Genomic DNA, 18,534 nt, shown 5'->3' with positions numbered 1-18,534 from the left:
GCCCGCGTGGACAGCTGGGTCTGCCGGTGGTGGTCTCCAAAGGACGAGGGGTTACTTTTTGAAGCTAATTTCAGCCCAAAGCCTGGAGGTCCCATGCCCCGGTGGCAGCAAGAGGAGTGCGGGAGTCGGGGGGGGGAAAGCCAGGCACCTCTGCTACTGCACACACCCATCACAGCCACGCCACGGGGACAGGGATCTGCCTGTGCTCTGGGGACTGGCAGCAACCAGGGTAGGGCAGGAGAGGCTAGCGGCTCCCACTGTCCCCAAAGAGGCTTCCCAGCGGCGGGGACGGCTCTCAGCCTCCCTGGGCTCACTTGCCTGCTTGCCCCATGGATGGGCTGTGGTGAGGCTGCTGCCAGGGCTCTGCCTTCCCCTGCTGCCACCCCGGTGAAGGGCAGGAGCATCGCTCCCCCTTACCCCTTCCACCCCCCAGCTCTCTATTCCTGCACTTGCTGGATGCCACAGCCCCAGTTCTCTGCAGAGCCCCTTGTGCAAGGGCAGGATCTGGGGAAAGCACTCTCCCCGCATTGCCTGCCTCCTTCCTTTGCCAGCCCGGAGGAGGAGCAGGCGTGGGGAGGGACATGCTGCCCCACAGCAATCTACATTCAGAGGGAGGAGGAGGAAGAGGAGGAGGATCGCTTCCAACCAGGCACAGCCCTCAGCCTGACACACCATCCTCACCCTCATCCCAGCAGCTGATGTCTGGGGAGAAACGGGCTCAGAGGATGACATGAGGACAGAGCTCCTCGCCCCCAGCCTCCATCTCTTCCTCCTGGCTCCCCCACACCACAGGGATGTGCTCTGCCTGGAGGAAGCAGGGACGGGATAGGGATGCTGCAGGAAATCTTCATCCGGTTCTGCTACCTGCCTCTTCCCAGGGCCTGAGCATGCTGGAGACAGGGGCACGGAGCCTCAACCCTTGCTCTGGCTGGGGAACCTTATATTAGTGACACATCTACACACACGCACGCACTCACACATGCAAAAATAAGTTTGTTTATTCCCTTCAACGTGATCTAGAGGACCTTGCAGGGCTGGGACACCTTCTAGCCAGTACTCCCCCCAGCTGCCTGGATCCCCCCAGTGCTGGGAGCTGTTGGCTGAAGCGCTGCATTGGTCTCAGCGCCTTTAAAACACAACGGAACGGTAAGTAAGAGGGGCTACAATAAAAGGAGCTGGCGGCATGAGGGAGAAAGCTCCATGGAGCAGGGTGCTCGCCCGGGAGGAGGAGGGGCTGCCCCCCATGCCGGTGACGGTGCTCGGGAGCGGAGTGTAGTGGATGTGGCGGTGAAGGCGCAGCCATCCTGGCGATGGGGGGACTCCGCAGCGGGTCACTTGCGGCTCAGCAGGGATCCCAGCAGAAGCACTCCTGCCACCGTCGCCCCAGTCAGGAGCCATTTGTTGAAGGTCTCCTGGCCCTTCCTCACCTCGGCAGCAGCATCATTCCCATAGAGGTCCACAAACCGCTCCTGTGGGAAGACAGGAGCAGTGAGCAAAGGGTTGGGAGCACAGCACAGAGACCATCTCTGCTGTTTTCTGGGGCTCCTTCCTCCCCTGTGGGAAGGGGCAGGGAGGCTGCCAGGCTCCTGCTGGCAGGAAAGCGGTGGTGGGGACCAGGCGGATGACAGACGCCTTGTGCTTCCTCGCTCTGAATCATGCACAGAGGGCGATGGGGGAAGCACAGGACCAGTCATGAGAGAAGTGGATGCCAGAAAGGATTTGCAAGAATACAACGCGGGCAGGGCAGGAGATGCATCACGTGCTCTAGCCTCTCTAAAATTAGCATCGAAGTGTGATAGAAATCATCGCAGCAGGAAAACGCTGGGCTTTATTCCATGGCCGAGGCCTGAGGGAGCAGAAGCATGGTTGGTGCCCATGGTTGCGGCAGGAGCCCACACTGTGCATCCCCCCGCCACTTTTGTGTACAAAGCAGACTCCTACCTCCTCCTCCCCACTGCTACATCCCAGCAAGGCAAGCACACCCATGTCCTAGCCATTGCAGGTTACTCTGCAGCATGATCTGGATTTCACGAATCCCTGTGGAGAAGGCAGACACCTTGGGTCGCGAAATTCCTGCCTTCCCCCTGGCTTCGGGAGAGCAGGCCAAGCACGAGGCCCAGCCAGGAATGCAGTCACTCCAGCCCACCTCGTCCAAGCCAGCCGCCTCCAGTCCTTCACCTACAGCAGCAGCAAGAGCCAGACAGATTTCAACAGAGCCACTGAACAGCAAATGGCCACAGCCTCTCTCCCTCCAAGGGAGATATGTGGTGGGGCTGGGGACAGATGGCCGTGGCTTGGACTAGGGGAAATGGAGGGCAGAGAGAGAGAAGACCACCAGAGCTGAACTGCTCCTCAGAAGAAGCTCTCAGAGAGCACATCTGCATCCTGCACCCATGCAGTACCCTCATGGCATGACACCACCCCTCCTGCTCCCCAGGCATCCAGGGACCTCGGACCACCGTGAGGATAACTGCTCAAGTCCCTGGACCACACGCACCACAGGGAAGAAGGGGTCCATGGGCAGGCTACATGAAGCAGAGAACTTTACACCCCACCAGCTCCCAGGTTTATCAGGGCTGAGCAGAAGCACTGGGGCTAGAGGGAGCTGGAGCTACGAGCTCTGGGCTTGCCAGCAGCTCAGAGAGTGGGACAGTCGTCAGCAGGGACTCAACGCTGTCGCACCTCAAGCCCATCTTCCCGGCAAGGTCCCCTGTTCCCTGATAAGTGAATGCAGTTCCAGTAACCCGGCTGCTCTGGGAAAGCAGAGATAAGCCAGGCTGACGCTGCGCTTGTGTCACGCCTTACCACGGCCTCCCCAGAGGCAGGGGCAGCATCCCTGCCTGCCTGGGTCTGGCAGCTCTGCCTGCAAGCTGTCCCCCATGCCTGCCCACAGGCTGTGATGAGCCTCAACTGCTGCCACAGGACCTGCGGGGGGTTTGGTGCTCGGATCATGGCTAGGATTGAGAGGGTCTTTAGGCAGGTGCCTCTCCATCACTCATGGAAACATGGTGCCAGTCCCCTGGCTCCCCCAAAGCAGCCCCATCATGGTCACACCTTGCAAGGTATCTCCTCACCTTGCCACACACAATCAAGCTCACACACAGCTTTTCAGAGCAAGACGTGCAATAGACATGCACACTCGCTCCCAGGGAGCTGGACTGTGTCTCTCTTCCTGGCCACAGGCCTCCCCGCCGTGGGGGATCAGGTACTTGAACAACCACCCAGGTGAACTGTGTACCTCAGCAACCACCTCTGCCCCACTAAAGCTCTTCTCTGCCTTCCACCAAACACCGTCTCCAGCATCTCACAGCTCCCCCAGCTGCCTGTCACACCCCCTCGACCATGAAGAGGTATCAGCAGACCTGGGGACAGGGTGCTGGGACAACAGAGACTTTGCTAACTCATCCTGGGATACGTCACTACTGCTGCCTCATTCAAAGTCCTCTTCAGGGATGTGACAACCGTCCCCGTGACTCCCGCCACCTACACAGAGCGGCAGAAGGCAGCTCACTTCCCACCGGGCTTGCCAGCTGGCACGGGCTCTGCGGAGGTGTTCTATTGCATCCCAGCCCCGCAGAAATGGGCCGGACGGCAGCTCATATGCAGGTGCCATCCAGGGCAAAAGGTGAGGGTTGCTGCCTGCTGCCAGCCCCTCTTGCCCAGGGTGACAGCCACGGAAACAGTGGAAACATCCTACAGTGATGTGCCACAGGAGAGGGATGGGAGGAGAGTCCGAACCCAAGGAGGGAATATTTTTAATTACAGCACAGGAAATCTCTCTCTGCTGATAGGCGGCAACAAGCAGAGGAGCGGTGACAGAGCTCAGCAAGCAGTGAGCAGGCTGGCACGGATGGAGGGCACAAGGGAACTGGGGCAGAAGGCATGAGTGTGTCCAGAAAAAACAGTTGTGGAGTACCTCCACCACCCCTACAAAGTCCCCCTGTACCAGGGCCCTTGTTCCCAGGGAAGGGCCTTCCCTTAGAAGCATATCCCAGCTGTGCACCCACAGCACCCGATGCTGCGGGAGCACTCAGCAGGAGCAAGGAAACTGCGCCCCTCTTGATGTATTCCCCAGAAAAAGCCACTTTGCTCCCGGATTCAGTAACGCCTGTCCCATCAAGCCCCACGCATCTCTGCAAGCTCCTCCTGACCCATGGGAGGGGACGTTCCCATCGTCCCCAGGAAGGCTGCAGAGGTGGAAGGGGCTGCACAGTCATCTGGTGGGGCAGGCACCAGGAGAGGGCCCCCACAGCCAGGGCAGGGAGCCGAGGAGGGCTGGCAGCAGAGCCTCCCCGCTGTCTTCTTGATGGTATATGCCGCCGAGCTTGGGGAAAGGCAGTTCCAAGAAGCGTGTTTTGAAGCCCTTACTTCTAAGAAAAGGAAGTGTTTGCTGAACAAGAGATAAATGGCATACGGTGAACCAAGAGATATCGGGTGCTACAGACGGAGAAGAGCACGACAAGAGTCCCTTGTAGGCAGGGAGGGGACGCGAGCCCCTCTCCTTCCCCCAGGAAAGGAGCAGCAGCTGCTGGAGACGCAGCTGGGGGCTGCAGGAGGCTCGGGAGGAGAGCGCTTTGCCCTTCCTCAGGGAAACCATCCCCAGGAGCTGCAATAGCTCACCCCCTGCACAACTGCGATCCCAGATGTGTCCCCTGGGAGTGACAATCCCAGACCAGGGGGAGTGGGAAAACAGGCAGAAGCATCCTCCCGCCCCGTCCTGGGGGCGGGTTGAAGGTTAGGGAAAGACAGCTTGCTCAGTTCCCACATCGCCCTGGGCCTCGGCCAGTCTGCACCTGAAGCCCAGCACTCCCAGTACCGATTCTGACCTCTCTGGCCTGGTGTTTGGGATCTCAGACTTGCCCAGACACGTCCAGATATTTCTGGCCTCCCCCAGTCACCTTTATCTGAGAGGAAATATTTGGAATTCCTGAGTAGCTCACAAGGACTATGGTAGCAACAGCACGTCAGTGTCTCAACCGCCCTCTCTGCATGCCCGTGGGCCTCTTCCACCCCAGAGAGGACATGCTGTTCCACCACGGAACACCCGTCACATCCCCTTCCCCACCCCGGGCAAGACACGTCCAAAAGGAGGATGCTCTGGGGCAGGCGATGAGGAAGCAGCAAGAGGTTATGCCTACGCAAAAGCAATCCTCCGGCTTTGCCTCTCCTCCCCCAATGCTGGGGAAGGACACAACGTTTTCTTGCTGGAGCCTAAACCAGCACTTGCTGGGGGGGACTTCCCTCCAGCTGCACGTGCTGCTTGCAACAGACAGAGGACCTGGAGATCCAGACTCCACCAGTGCCCACCTCCCCACAGGGCAGGGAGGTTCTGCAGTGCCAAAGGCTCTCAAGACACCTGCAGTGCCCCAAACTGCAACCCGCCACCGGGCAGGATGCAGCAGCCATTTAAACACTGCCCTGTGTTGATATCACTGCACTGTGATGATACACAACACTGCAGTAGAGAGAAAAGAGGAGCAGGTCTGAGCCAAAGTGCTCTGTCTCGGGTGGGAGAGCAGATTAATCAAGCACAAGGTCTGGCTGACACAGCATTGACATCCTACCCTGGAAACGGGAAGGGGAAGACCCAAAGTTTCAGCCTCTTTCTGGTACCCACCCCCAGAGGTTCAGCTGGTTTCATTCACCAGCCTGCTCAAGCAGCTCCCCCAGCCGAGCGGGAGGGAGAAAAGTTGCCATTCAGGGCAAGCAGAGCAGGTTCCTCTTTCAAGATAAGCTCCAACATGGGGGGAAAGAGGATTCAGTAAGTGACATTGAACTATGAGGGCAGGTGAAGGAAGCAGATGTGGGCAATGAATCCCCATCTGGTCCCTTGTGAGCCCTTGTGGGCAGAGTTTGGGTGCCTAAAGCTTTCTCTGCACAGGGAAGTGAAGGGTATGGAGGCATTGAGACACCAGCACGAAGCTCTGAAAACCAGCAGAGTCGCTATTCATGGTGAACCAGTGGCACTTGGTCCAACTTTGACAGGGAGACTCTGCCTCCAGCAGGAGCTATGCCCCTGACACCCAGCCAGCCTGTCTTTTAGACAGACCCCCCCAGCAACCAGCTCTGCATATACAAAAGCCTTTCCCACCCAAGGATCTTAATGTGTTTTATCAAAAATTAGTTGGTTCTCCAAAATCTCCTGTGGGATAAGTCAGCGTTGTTCCCAGACAGATCAACAGAGGTGCGGAGAGGTCAAATGCTTTGCCTAGAGTTGCACACAAGCCAGCAGCATGAGCCACAGCATCTGACTTCCAATCCATGCATTCTTGTCACGAGGCAATGTTTCAGTTGAAAACAAGGCTGTTTCTGTTATACCTTCACCGTAACTACAGCTGTGTTACTGCTAAGAGGTCTAACACCAATCGCCGGCCAGGAGTGGAGTCATCTGGATGACCAGACCTTTGTTAATGAGATGCTGAGCAGTGAGACAAGCATGGAAAAAGAAAGGCAGCAGCTCAGCGCAGACCTCAACAAAGCCCTGTATCGACAGCAACCTGCTCCCAGAGCCCCTTCGGGCTGCCAGCTCACCACATGGGACTGGCATATGTGAATGTGGAGGTGAAGCACAGAGGGAAAAAGGCAGCTGAGATCTTTCAAAAAAAAAAAAAAAAAAACCAATAAAAAAACCCCAAACTATTCCCAAAGGCTGACACTAGGATCTTGTAAACATAGCTCGGCCAGTCCCTACACACTATGAAAGTGGAAGAGACATCCTGGAGGTCCTCCCTCTGCCCTGCACCCCCAGACACTGCATCCATGTGTGGCCCTGACCAGCCCCATCCCTGTCTGAAGCCCAGGCCTGACATGAGGGCAGCAGGGACACCGAGCGTGATTATACCAGTCACACAGCACTGCCTGCAGTATTGGGACTGGAGGTCAACGTGACCCCCGACTTCAGAGTATGCCGAGGAAACACGCCATCCAAGGTAGAGGTCTTGGAGCTTCTCTACATCCCCAGCTTCACCCCTCTGGTCCCTGTCAGCACCCTGGGCAGGCTCGGGATGGGGTGGGGAAGGGGCTCTGGGGACAGCACGCTCGCAGGTGCAAATGCTCCAGAGACCCAGCTCTAACTGTTATGCAAATGATGACCTCCAGGGAAGCAGCTGCTGATCTCCATGACAATGGCAGGGAATGCCACCCCTCCCGCTGCCTCTCCAGTCTCTTCTGCCCTGGGAGAGGGTACTGGGGTGCTGCCTCTGCCCAAGCTCCAGGGCTCTACATGCAGAGAAACCTGCGACCCTGAGGGATGCAGCCGTAAACTCAAAAGGGTTAATTAAGCACATTGACACCTCACTCTCCTCCCAACCCAACTCGCCACACACCAAGTGTTGGGCTACAGCCGATGGGGGAGGCTGCCCCCAGGGCCGAAGCCCAACAAACCCGCAGGGGTTCAGCCTAGCTAGGGCCAGAGCCGGCTCTTTTCTAACCAGAAACAAACCCTCACTAGCACATTCCAGCCCTAATCCTCGCTGCGGCAGCCTCCTGTCAAACTGGTTTCATCACCAGCTCCAGGAAACCTGCAATAACCCCACACCATTCAGCACAATTTCAGCATTTTCCAAATACATGAAAGGGGCTACGGTGACAGCTGTAACCCCCCATCCCTGCCCCGGGAGACTGCTGCGCACAGCACGAGACGGAGAGCAGGGAATTGTGCTCTCTGTTCCAGAAATCTGCTGAAACATTCATGTGTATTAAAGCAGGAGATGGTGCGAATGACTAATCTACTTGCATCCATCTTTCATCAGTGTTTCTCCCAGAACTAACCAGGCTGAGGGCTCCCGAAGGTGCTGAAGCCCCGGCCGGCATTGGGCGCGCTGGGCAGCAGAACGGCTGGCAGGCGACAAGGCTCCGGTACAAAGGCACAGCGAAGAACACATTGGCTGAGCCGGATCCACTCAAGAGATTAGCACCTGCTGGGAATGGGATTGTTTTCCAAAGGGCATTAAGTGGAATAGTCGGAGGAAAGACGGTCTCTCTGATGCTTCTCCCCACCGGACAGATGGTGTCTGAGCCCCGGCAGGCAGAGCAGCCTGCCTGCCTGCCTGCCTGCCTGCCTTTGTGCGAGGGGCGCGCTCGGGGGGCAGGGGAAGACTCCTGCTTTAATTTCACAGTTATCTGCCGCCTGCGGTGCTGGGGAGCCCAAGCACTGTGGCCAGCTCGCTGCACTGGACAAGCACCTCGGCAGGGTCCCCCGCACCCGCGGAACAAAGCTCAATTTTCACCTTGTCATTGCTTTTCCCAGACGTCACAGCTCCTGTGCAATAGTGCCCTTGTGTAACTATGGGGAAACCTGTGTCGCGGAGACGTGCCATGCTCACGTGTGCCTGGCTGCAGAACCACGTTCCCTCCTATCCAGGGATCGAGTTGTGCGATGCATATGCTTCTCCTTGGCCCTCAACTGCACCACAAGCCTTACACCAAACCCCCACTGCAGGGAACAGCAGCATTACCGGAGCCTGAGGGGGCAAGGTTGGGTGCAGGGATGGTCCCCACAGGAGACAGATCCCAGGGAAGGGCCGCCCGGTTCTCCTGCCTCAAGCCATTTGTCCTCCAGCATCCCAGAGGAGCGCCGGCCAAGCCTCACCACTTCCCACTTCAGTCCCAGCACCTCACGAGGCTGCTGTAATTCTTATATGCCACTTGAATGAAAAAGGGGAAAGGGTGGAGGTGCAGGAAGAGGAGGAAGATGTGCTCATTCTGTTTTCACTTCCTGTTAGTCCACATGAAATCTCAAATGATTCAGGCCACGAAGTCCCTTTTAGCAAAATCCTTGCTGACTTGAGGGCAGGAAGCAGAGTAGGCAGCTGATGCAGCAAATGTGGGAGAGAGCGGTGCAGCATGAGGAGACTCTGTGCTCTGCCCTGGGCTCCTCCATACGTGTTGTTGCATGAAATAATCACCGGCTGGTGCACTGGAAGCTTCTAAATGAGGTCAGTTGCTCTAATAAAAGATATTAGCTCTCCGGCAAGTTTAATACACTGGTGAGCCATACCATTACAGGATGGAAGCACTTGCAACACTGCTATGATGGCTGATTTTACAGGTAGCAACACCTAATTTTCTCCATACATAAGTCATATGTCACCCAGACACTACCCAGGGCCATGTACACACCCAGCTCCCACATCCCAGCCCAAACCCTGAGCCAGCTCACCACAAGTTACATGGAGTAATGTCACGTACTGCTGCCAGCCATGCTCCTTGCACCACAATCACAAGCCTGCCTCAGCCTCACTGATGGTAAAAGAGATGTGCAAATGGGACTAGCATCATTTGGAGAATTAATGAAGTGATGCAGACAGCTGTCCTGCTCCACCTGAGCGTGGCGTTAGCTGCATTCAAACCAAACCACTTCTGTGCCAGCCTAGGCCTTTTCTCTGAGCTTCCCAAAGAGCCCTTCACCCTCCAGCAGAGAAGAAAACTCTTCCATGCTCCTTCAGGAAGCAGCCAGCTCCAGCAGCTCCCTCCCCTCAGGCACGTAGTCCTACCCCCAACAAATAGGTCCCTACACAGCTCTGCCTGTCGACCCCTCACACACCTCCTGCCATGAGCAGCTCCTGCTCAAAGCCCTGCCTGCTGCCAAGTTGTCACGTTTTGGAGTATTTGATTTCAGTCTTAAGAGCACTTGGCTGGCAGCAGTACAGGCAGGGAGAACTTGCCTTCTCTTTGTTCTTGGCCAGGCGGAGCACGGAGCAGACGACACCTGCCTCGGTTTCCCCCGCAGCTCAGGACCAGAGCTGCAAGCTGAGGAGCTCCGGGTCCATCCTAGATCAGGAGCTGGGGCAGAAAGGCTGAGCCCGGCCCTGCTCCCACTGGAGGCTCCTCATCTCCAGGGCTCATCTCCCCAAGCAGGATACGGATGCCAGAAGCTAGCTACTAATTGGACCTACTTAAATCAGAAGCTACGTCTGCAGACACAGCTGAAACACAAGCTTGAGCAGGAAGGAGGGTAATGCAATAAATTCAAGCAGCTCTCCCCAAGGGAATCGCACAGACCCCTGAAACTTCCCTCTTCACAGATACAGCCTATTACCCTTCCTTGGGCAATGCTGTGTAAATGCAAGGGCAAACAGTGGTTGAGAGTAACCACCCCAAAACCTGCTGAAACGCCATGCTCACCCAGCTCCCTGCTCCCAGTAGCAGAGGGAAGGCAGACCAGTTACAGCACAACATTCAATCAGTCCCCGTGGCCACAGGAGCCTCTCTGGTTAATGCTCCGAATCCCGCTCCTCCCTCCCTCGCTACCCCGGAGGCAGGCAGCAGCGCTGAGTGCACTGGGTTTCCCATTAAAGAGATCCTGAGAGACAGCGCTGGGCTGGTACACGTGAGCACGTGTCCGAGAGAAGACACGGGCGGCTGGAGAGATGCTGGCTGCACGGAGGAGCTGCAGCAGGCGTTCCCGCCTGCAGGCAGTCCTTCCCAGTACTGCTCAGCCCTCGGATTCTTTTTCTTTTTTTGCTAACTAAATTAAACATGAGGATAAAATAAGCAAAATACCTAAAAATAAAAAATAAAACGAGCATTTCTACAGCACAACTAGGTCACAGCTCCCCAGCATGCGAGTTGTGGCAGCCACGGCTCAGCCTCTCAAGCCTCCCGGGTTCAAAACTGACATCTCTCTTAAAAGGCTGCCTCCCGAAACCCACACCTGCTCCCCGGTAAGCCCAGCTGGAGCCATCTGCTAACGGCTCTGCCTCCCGCAGCCCTCTGCTCCCTCGCTCCACTGGGCTGTTCTGCTTCTGTGGCAGAGTAACCCTTCTCCTCACCTGAAGGTGGTGAGGGCCAACCCACACCCTGAAGCTGCCCTTGTGCAACCAGCAAAGCCGTCACATCCCCCTCCACGGGCACACTGTGTGGAAAGCTCTCACACACCTCTAGAAAGCACGTCCCCTAACTTAAGCCCTTGGCATCCCAAGGACAATTAGGAGATGGACTTCAGAGAGATCTTGCACCAAACACCCCTCTGCATGTACTTTCAAGCGGGCAGCAGGGAGGAGGAACGGTTTCCCTGTCCAAGGCCAGGGCAGCAAACCAAGGAGTGCCCTGGCACCGAGGGACACTGCTTCCCTTTCATGCCTCCATTATCTGTGTTAATCTTTAGTTGCTCAGAACAATAGCGTTTAAGGGTAACATCCCTCTCGGGAGGGTGGAGGAGGAGAGCGTCGCTGCTTTCCTGCCATGCAAAGGCAGAGCCACCCTTCAGAGCATACCTTCGCACTGAATCAGCCAGCAGGTAGGTCAACATCCCGACTGCTATCAGGGTCACCAGAGGGGAGAGGGCAGCCACCCCCATCCCCTTTCTGCTCCCATGGCAGAAGTCACCATTAATCCCTGGCCTCTCGGTTCAGCAGGTCTGCAACACTTCTACAACTGATATCCATCCTTTCCCTTCCCCCAGCTCCTCCTGGGAACACTCTGGCTTTACAGCTAGTGACGAAAGAGCTGCTAGAGAAATACTCCTTGTAACGTCAAGATGGGACTGTGCTTACAGCCATCAGTAGCTTGGTAAAAATCAAAGGAGAGAAGCTTAAGCAAAGGCCTCCAAGCATCACACCACCTTTTAGCCTGCACCCAGTGTGGGTCGCAGGCATATTGCTGCTCCCCGGGGTAAACCACATACATAAACTATCTAGAAGCTCCATGGAAATCAGGTGCAGCACCTCAAACGTGTACAGAAAGCTGCAGCTTCCACATGGGGAAAAAAGAGCACGCTGCTCCCTCCCACCTTGTCTGCTGTGGTGTGACACCCCATTGCTGCTGAAATGGGGAGAGACCCTGGGCAGCGCTTGGGGGAACCCAGCTCCAGTTTCAGACAGGAGCAGGATGATCAGGAAGACTGATACTACTGAGAGCAACTGTGAACACAGAGCAGCAAGAAACAGTTTGTTAATTATTTCACAGGTCTTTTTTTAAATGACACTCCATTCTTTGGATTAAAGAACCTCAGAGTGCTTTATGAATCTGAGTTCCCAGTGGCTCCCCTGGGAGGGAAGGAAATGCTATCCCTTTTGCTGAAAGACTGCGAGGTTAAGTGGGCTGCTCTGAGCCACAGCCAGTGATGGGCAGGAGCTTTGGCTTCCAGGCGCCTGCTCTAATCACAGATCTAAGGAACGTAATCAAACTGCACTGCACACAGAGAGACAGCAAGGAAAACAGGCAGGGCCCCAAAGAAGGAGAACCAAGTAAATGGGGCGAAGAGCAAAGCTCTGAAAACTCGCCTCTGCATCGTTCTCAGTCTAGTGGCAGGAATGCTGCTGCGGGCCGGGCAGGAAGCTGCAGTGGAAGTCATTCCAATGGCATTTCCTGGAGAGCACTGCAGAAAAGCCTCCCAGGTCGTAGGCAGGATGAGAAGCTGCCAGGGATCTGCATGCTGAGCCCAGACCTCCAGCCACCAGCGAGGATACAGCTACCTGGGATGGTCACGCCAGGCAGGACAGCCCGAGCCAAGACCCTGCCAACAGTGACGCTCAGGCAGGCAGTTCCCACAACCAGAGAGGAACACCCCGTACTGTGAAGGGACACAAGGGACCCAGCTGGCAGGGGAAGAGTATTTTTTTCATCCCAAGCAGGTGATGACAATGGGGGCATCGTCTCAGCTGCAAGGAATCCAGACTGTAAAATAATTACAGAGGACAAAGTGGAAAGCGATAGCCCATCTCAGCTTCGCAGACCACTGGCTGGGATTCATCTCTAAGACAGCAAAGCACAGCCTTGGCTATCCACAGTCAGCTCCTACAGCCAGCTCTGCTACATGTTGGCCAGCAAGTGAAACTGATGGCTGCGATCTCAAATGGGATTAGTGCCAGCGCATCCCCGAAACTCAATTTGTTAACACCCAAAACAGCAGAGCTTTGGGAAACAGCACTTACCCCAGAGGGAGCTGTGTAACCCATATGGTAAAATGCGCAGGTATGCCCCTTCCACACACACCATGCACACCTAGCACCATGCTCCTCTCTGAGTCACAGGGCACAACAGCAGCAGAATTCAAATTTGCACTTATCTTACGCCACCCAAAAAGCTCAGACTGACAAAGCATGAGGATCCTGGGGCACCCACAATCAGCGAGATAATGTGGTGGTTGCAGGAAAGGCTTGTGCGGGTTACCTGGGCAATGGCACAGGGCCAAAAATAATTTCTGAAGAGCTGACAATTGAAGGCTTGCCCTCAACCTGAAACCATTGAGAAGGTTGCAGCAAGAGCACAGGACGAAATCCCAGCTGCACTCTGTCATATGACACAGGCTGAGTCATTTCCTATTATTCAAGAAAAAAATTAAAAAGGTAGAAAATGAGTTTGCTATATTGACATCTTCTAAGGGTTTTCCCCAAACAGAACCGCAAGCTTCTAGTCCACCACAGAGCAACACAACACGTACGTCCCAGCACACTGAGCCCTGGGTGGCCAGGGCAACCCAAGAGCCTGGGATGCACAGTGCCAACACAGGAAGTGGTCCATCCTCCTTCAGCCCAGCCCAGCTTGTTGGGATTCAGATGTCACAGACAGGTGACAAAGATGCTGTCTGCTTTCAGTCCTGGGCTGGCACAGACCCTTCATACTGGTCCCCACCACACACCCTGCAAACAGGAAACCTATTGCCTTTATGTCCACATATCTACCTCCAAGCCCACACAGAACACCCTCTTTAAATCTCACTCTGAACATAGATTTAACCTTGAAAGAAAAGCTGTCATCCATTGAAGGGTCACAGCCAGGCAGGAACTACTGCTCACTTTCCTTTCTCAAACAGATTAAACACGGTCAGTACATCTCTGCCTGCCAGGTTCTCTCCCTCACATTCTGTGCTTCCCCCTCCTACGTTCCCACTCATCAGATTTCTCCCCCTACGATTCCTGATCCCCACTGGGATCACTGTTTGAACTTCACAGCTAGGGGAATCTGGCCCTGGCTAAAGCAACTGCCTCAGGAAAGCTTTCTCTGTTTTTGATGGCTCACCAAGGCAGCAGCTCTCTTCTGGCTGGTTATTAAATGCCCCCTTTGGGTTGTTCCTGTTTGTTTTCTCAGTGCCAGTCGGCGGAGAGGAGGGCAAACCAATACAGGGCCAGTAAACATGACAAAATACACCCATATTAATGCTACGCAGCAAGATTTGCCATTTCCCCCTCACCTCAAAAAATGGTTTCTCAAGAAAACTGATAGAGCCCAGCATACAGCAGCCTTAACAGGACACCCCAAAGGCAACCTGCACACCTGCGCTTGCCTTTCTTCCACTGGCAAGAAATGAAACAGAGTTTCCTACGTGTCCAGGCTGTGCAATACCTGTGATGGAGCCCCGCTCCTTCCCTCTTTCAGAGGGGCTTTCCAGGAAGAGAAGTGCTGCAGCGTTCCAAAACACAAACCACCTGGTCCCTGCCAAGCAGGCCTGCCAGAACTTGCATCTCTCTCACCAGGACCTGCCTGCTGCACCTCTCAGGAGAGCTTTGTTTGCATGGGACAGGCTCTAACAGCTCAGATGCACCAAACAGGGTCCCTGTGCAAACAGGGTGGCAGGAGAGGGACCGCTGTGTCACAGCAAGTGCAGGGTGGCACTCCCTTCTTGCAGGGAGAGCTGGCAGCAGGCCAGCAGTTTTCTCCCTGCAGCTGGAGTCGCATGAGAATGAAGCAGAGCATCTCCACGCACGCCCCACGCGTGAGGCACTCAGGAGCTCTTATGGCCCCTGTGCTGCTGCACCGCACCATCCCTACACTTGGAGCGGCAAGGCTGTACCCTGAGAAGGGACACGGTGAAACCCAAGCATGGAGGAAAGCTACTGCTGAGACGTCAAACAAGCACTGGATTGGGGTTTGCAACAGGCTAGCAGCAGCCACACTGCCCAGCCTGTCTTTTTGGTGGCTGGTGGGGTGGATTCCCCCCACTATGGCCTTTACCACCCCGGCTGGCTCCCCTTCAGCTACCGGCACAGCCTGGGCAGCAGCACAGCCTGAGCAGTGAAGTTAGAAGCCCTGTTCAAGGTTAGAAGAAGAGAGCAAGGCTGTTCCCCTGGGTGGGAAACACGGCTAACGGTGATCTTCAAAGCAAGAGCTGGTGGGCGGGTCAGATAGAGAGGAGTCCTGACCCTTCCGCAATCTGTTGAACAAATATTTGCTCCAAACAATGAATTTACAGACAGACACAAAAAAATTGAAGAGTCTTAACCATGGTGGTTGGGGGTGGGGAACAGAGGGAGGAGATATTTCATTCCCTGCAAGCAGGGACCAGTGATTTTCCACCAGTGATTTAATCTAAATCCCCCAGAGAGTTCATTTACAAAAAATCAGATTGCATTATCGCCTAGGTCTCCAGGATACAGCCCAATCCGTCACTAACAGCAACAGCCACACTAGCTTGGAAACCTCAATTTGATCACTCAATTCCAAGACTAATCTGTGGCTTTAAAAGCCAAAGCCAGAGGGAGGGGGAAGGAACTCAGCATTTGGCCACGGTTATCTGCAGGATGAGAGAGCTAATGGGCCAGATACAGCCTGATGAAATGGCCAGCAGATCCTGGGTTATTAATCGAAACCAAGCTCCTATGCCTGAGCAGCCCCACCCGGGCAGTGCCCCTGGGCGGCCACATTCCTGGAATTCCTGCACCCTGTGTGAACCTGCTCCTTCTCCCTGGGTGCACCCACTTTCCCTCTCCGGGGAACCCTGTGTTGCCGACCAGGCATGAGGAGCTGGGGAGCTCTGCAGGGCTCCTGTGCCTCTCCTCTGTCTGGAGGGTGCAGAGCAAAACGCTGGGCTCAAAGGGTCCTGCCCCCTCCTCGAGATACAGGGGCCTGCTGATAGACTGTGAGATAAACTGGGCTGAAAGGCCTTAGCTCACCAGCAAGGCAATTCCCCACCGTTTAGATGCTAACACCTGATAGCATGAGCTCTTTCCAGTGGGCACCAGTAAAGATTACACCAGCAGGGAATCACTAAGATGCAGAAGCAAAAAGAAAAACTCAGACATCTGTAAGTCGTATACCTCCCGCTGGCAGTCCCAGGCAGCACCACACAGCCGGACCCGGCATTTCAAGAATGCTTCCTGAAGAAATGCTTATTCATGTTAATACCTCACCATTGAAAGCTTACAGGGTTTGCTGCTGGGGCAGCTGGGAGTATTGCTCCCTGCCAAGCAAGAAGCAGCTGCAGGCTTAGTGACTCGCCAGCGCAGAGGTTGCACCCACCTCAGCCCTGGCTCCCACTGCACCAGCTCAGACAGGCCCAGCAGCACACCCACCCACCAGGGTCTGCTGTGGGATTCACTTCACCGTGAGCACGGCAGAAGGCAAAGTCCTGTCTCCAGAATGAAGAAGTAGCTGTTACCCCAGCAGACCGCAAGCCGGCCCGCCAGAGCACTTCACGCTCCAAGAGGAGGAAGCTCCACTCCCTGCTGTTAAATGACACCAGGAACATGCCTGAGAGCAAGGGCTCCCGCTTGAAGAACAAGCTTGGATGATATTAGATTTCCCAAGGCTCTTGGAAAACAGGTCTTTTACATAATGTCCAGGGAGAAGGAGAAGAAACAGGGATGGAGAAGGACATGACTGAGCATAAACTGCGCCATCGCTGTGGACTGACCCTCTTGGGGCAGAGCATTAAGAGCACAGAGGGAAAAGCCACATACCCCTTTATATCCCTACAAGGTCTAGGTCATGCACTAGCAAAAACATTGCAGGGAGCCACGCTCCAGTTTGACCGGCACTGCTGCTGGCCTGGAGCGAGGGAGGAAGCAGGCAACCATCCCCACCGAGCAGAGGAGTTCTTACCCATCCGCCATTCTCCTGGATCCAGGGATCTAGGTGGTCGGTCAAGTATGTGGTCATCCAAGATACAATGCGTCCCACCAATACCCGCATCTCCTTGTCAACGCTCTCCACACACAAGGCTCCTCCGAAGGAGAAGAAAGCCACAATGCGACCCCAGTTCACTCCATCACGGAAGAGTTCATTCACTACCTGCTCAAAGCTCTGATACGCTGTGCCAGGGGTGATGTGGAGCTGGGAAGTGAGGTCGCTGAAAGCCCGCCGGTACCTCAATTCAAACTCATCCCCTGCCTCTCTCAGCGCCTGCCTTACATCGGCTGCTTGAACAATTTCATGGACTTCGAGGCTGCTCCGGTGCACGGTGGCTCCGTTCACTACGTGGCTGGCGGGTGGGTGCCAGGAGGGGCTCCCATTGAGGACGCCGTCCATCTCAGCGTCCTCTGCTGCAAAGTCAGTCCTGTTCTCATCCTCCTCCTCCAGCTGACTCCAGCTGTATCCCTTCTGCGAGAGCTTGTAGGAAACAAAGTCAATCACTAACTCCCGGTTACTGCTGGACATTTTCACAACTGGGACGCCCTCAATGAGTCCATGGTCCAGAGCACAAGCAGATCAGCACTTAGCAGGTCCCGACTCCACTCTTCTTCACAACCGATGGAAACATCTGACCTTTGCACAGACAAAACAGCAGGAGAGAGGCAAAGAAACGGTTAACGCTACAGCTTTTAGATGTACCCGTGCCATTAACACCGATAGCTTATCGTCACACTGAGATCATCCCGCAGCTTTATGCAGAGACTCAGGGTCACCGGATTGAAGCCGCATGGAGAACCGACTGCAACAACCCCCCTCTCGGGAAACCAAGCTCGAACCCCAGGGGACAACGCCGGCTCGCTCCAAGCAGCCCCCGCTCCCCAGCCTCGGGTCTCACCGGGTGCAGGCACCGCCTGGCAGGCCGGCTGCAGGCCAGACCGGGGCGGAGGCGGCTCTCGCTCTGCTGGAGCTGCGGGCCGGGCCGGCGGCGCTCCGCCAGTCCCGGAGTGCCGCGGAGGCGGAGGCAGCACCGCCCCCGCCCGCCCCGGCCCCGCCCGTTAAAGGGCACAGCTCTCCCCGCCCCCTTCCACCGGCGTTGCCCAACGGCAGCCAGCGGAAGCGAGCAGCCAGCGTTGCCCAAGGGTTACGGCAGCCCCGTACGGCGCCCGGTTTGACGGTAACCGCGGCGCAGGCCCCCTTCGCACCGCTGCCCGGCCCTGTGTTCTTACAGGAGCGATTTCGGTCACTCCCTGCGGTTAGTAAGGCACTGCCGCCGGGGCCGGGCCGGTGACACGGAGGGCCGCGGCAGGCGGGAGGGCCGCAGGGGGCGGCCTGCCCCCCAGCCACCGTATCGCCCCTCTCGGCCGCCGTACCCGCGCGGGGCGGGGCGGCGAGCACGGGGCCCGCGCACGAGGGCCGACACGGCGCCCGCGAGGACGGCGCCCACGCCGCCCGCCCCTCATTCGCCAGCCAATCACCCGCCGGGAGAGCTCAGCGGGGCGGGGCCCGGAAGCAGGGACTCCCATTGGCTGAACCGCGCGCCACTCACGGCCTGCCCCACTCCGCCCCTCACCTCAGCGGCCGGTGAAGGGTCCGCGTCCTTCCTGCCCCTGCCCCGCGGGCCCGGCCGGCAGCGACGCCGGGGGTGGCCGGGAGCCCTGCCGGGCCTCGGCCCACTCAGCAGTCCCCGAGCTCCTTCCGCATCGCGCGCCGAGTGGCCGCCGCGCTCCTGGGCCGCACCGGGGG

At 56.4% G+C, this 18,534-nt stretch overlaps 1 protein-coding gene across 4 annotated transcripts; it reads right to left on the bottom strand.

The window, feature by feature from the left end:
• Positions 1 to 980: 980 nt before the first annotated feature.
• Positions 981 to 18,528, bottom strand: BCL2L1 (BCL2 like 1). Of its 4 annotated transcripts, none has more exons than XM_082490984.1 (3): positions 18,362 to 18,528; positions 16,762 to 17,424; positions 981 to 1,469 (listed from the first exon to the last, which is right to left on the bottom strand). In XM_082490984.1, the coding sequence occupies exons 2-3, from the start codon at positions 17,314 to 17,316 to the stop codon at positions 1,332 to 1,334; spliced, it is 693 nt and encodes a 230-aa protein (XP_082347110.1). In that variant the 5' UTR covers positions 17,317 to 17,424; positions 18,362 to 18,528; the 3' UTR covers positions 981 to 1,331. The 4 variants fall into 4 exon arrangements, with proteins under 4 accessions (XP_082347110.1, XP_082347108.1, XP_082347107.1 ...); XM_082490982.1 differs by lacking the exon at positions 18,362 to 18,528 and adding an exon at positions 18,018 to 18,245; XM_082490981.1 differs by lacking the exon at positions 18,362 to 18,528 and adding an exon at positions 17,687 to 17,785.
• Positions 18,529 to 18,534: the final 6 nt, after the last annotated feature.

Source organism: Vanellus vanellus, assembly GCF_965231255.1.
Source record: "Vanellus vanellus genome assembly, chromosome: 15".
NCBI classification, from domain to species: Eukaryota; Metazoa; Chordata; class Aves; order Charadriiformes; family Charadriidae; genus Vanellus; species Vanellus vanellus.
Note: the sequence above shows the minus strand (reverse complement) of the source record. Positions and strands in the feature narration are given on the sequence as shown.

Coding starts and splice junctions, on each gene's coding strand:
- BCL2L1 (XM_082490984.1), bottom strand. CDS start 17,316: ATGTCCAGCAGTAACCGGGAGTTAGTGATTGACTTTGTTTCCTACAAG. Junction 1,470..16,761: donor TCCAGGAGAATGGCGGATGG/GTAAGAACTCCT, acceptor GTCTTCCCACAG/GAGCGGTTTGTGGACCTCTA.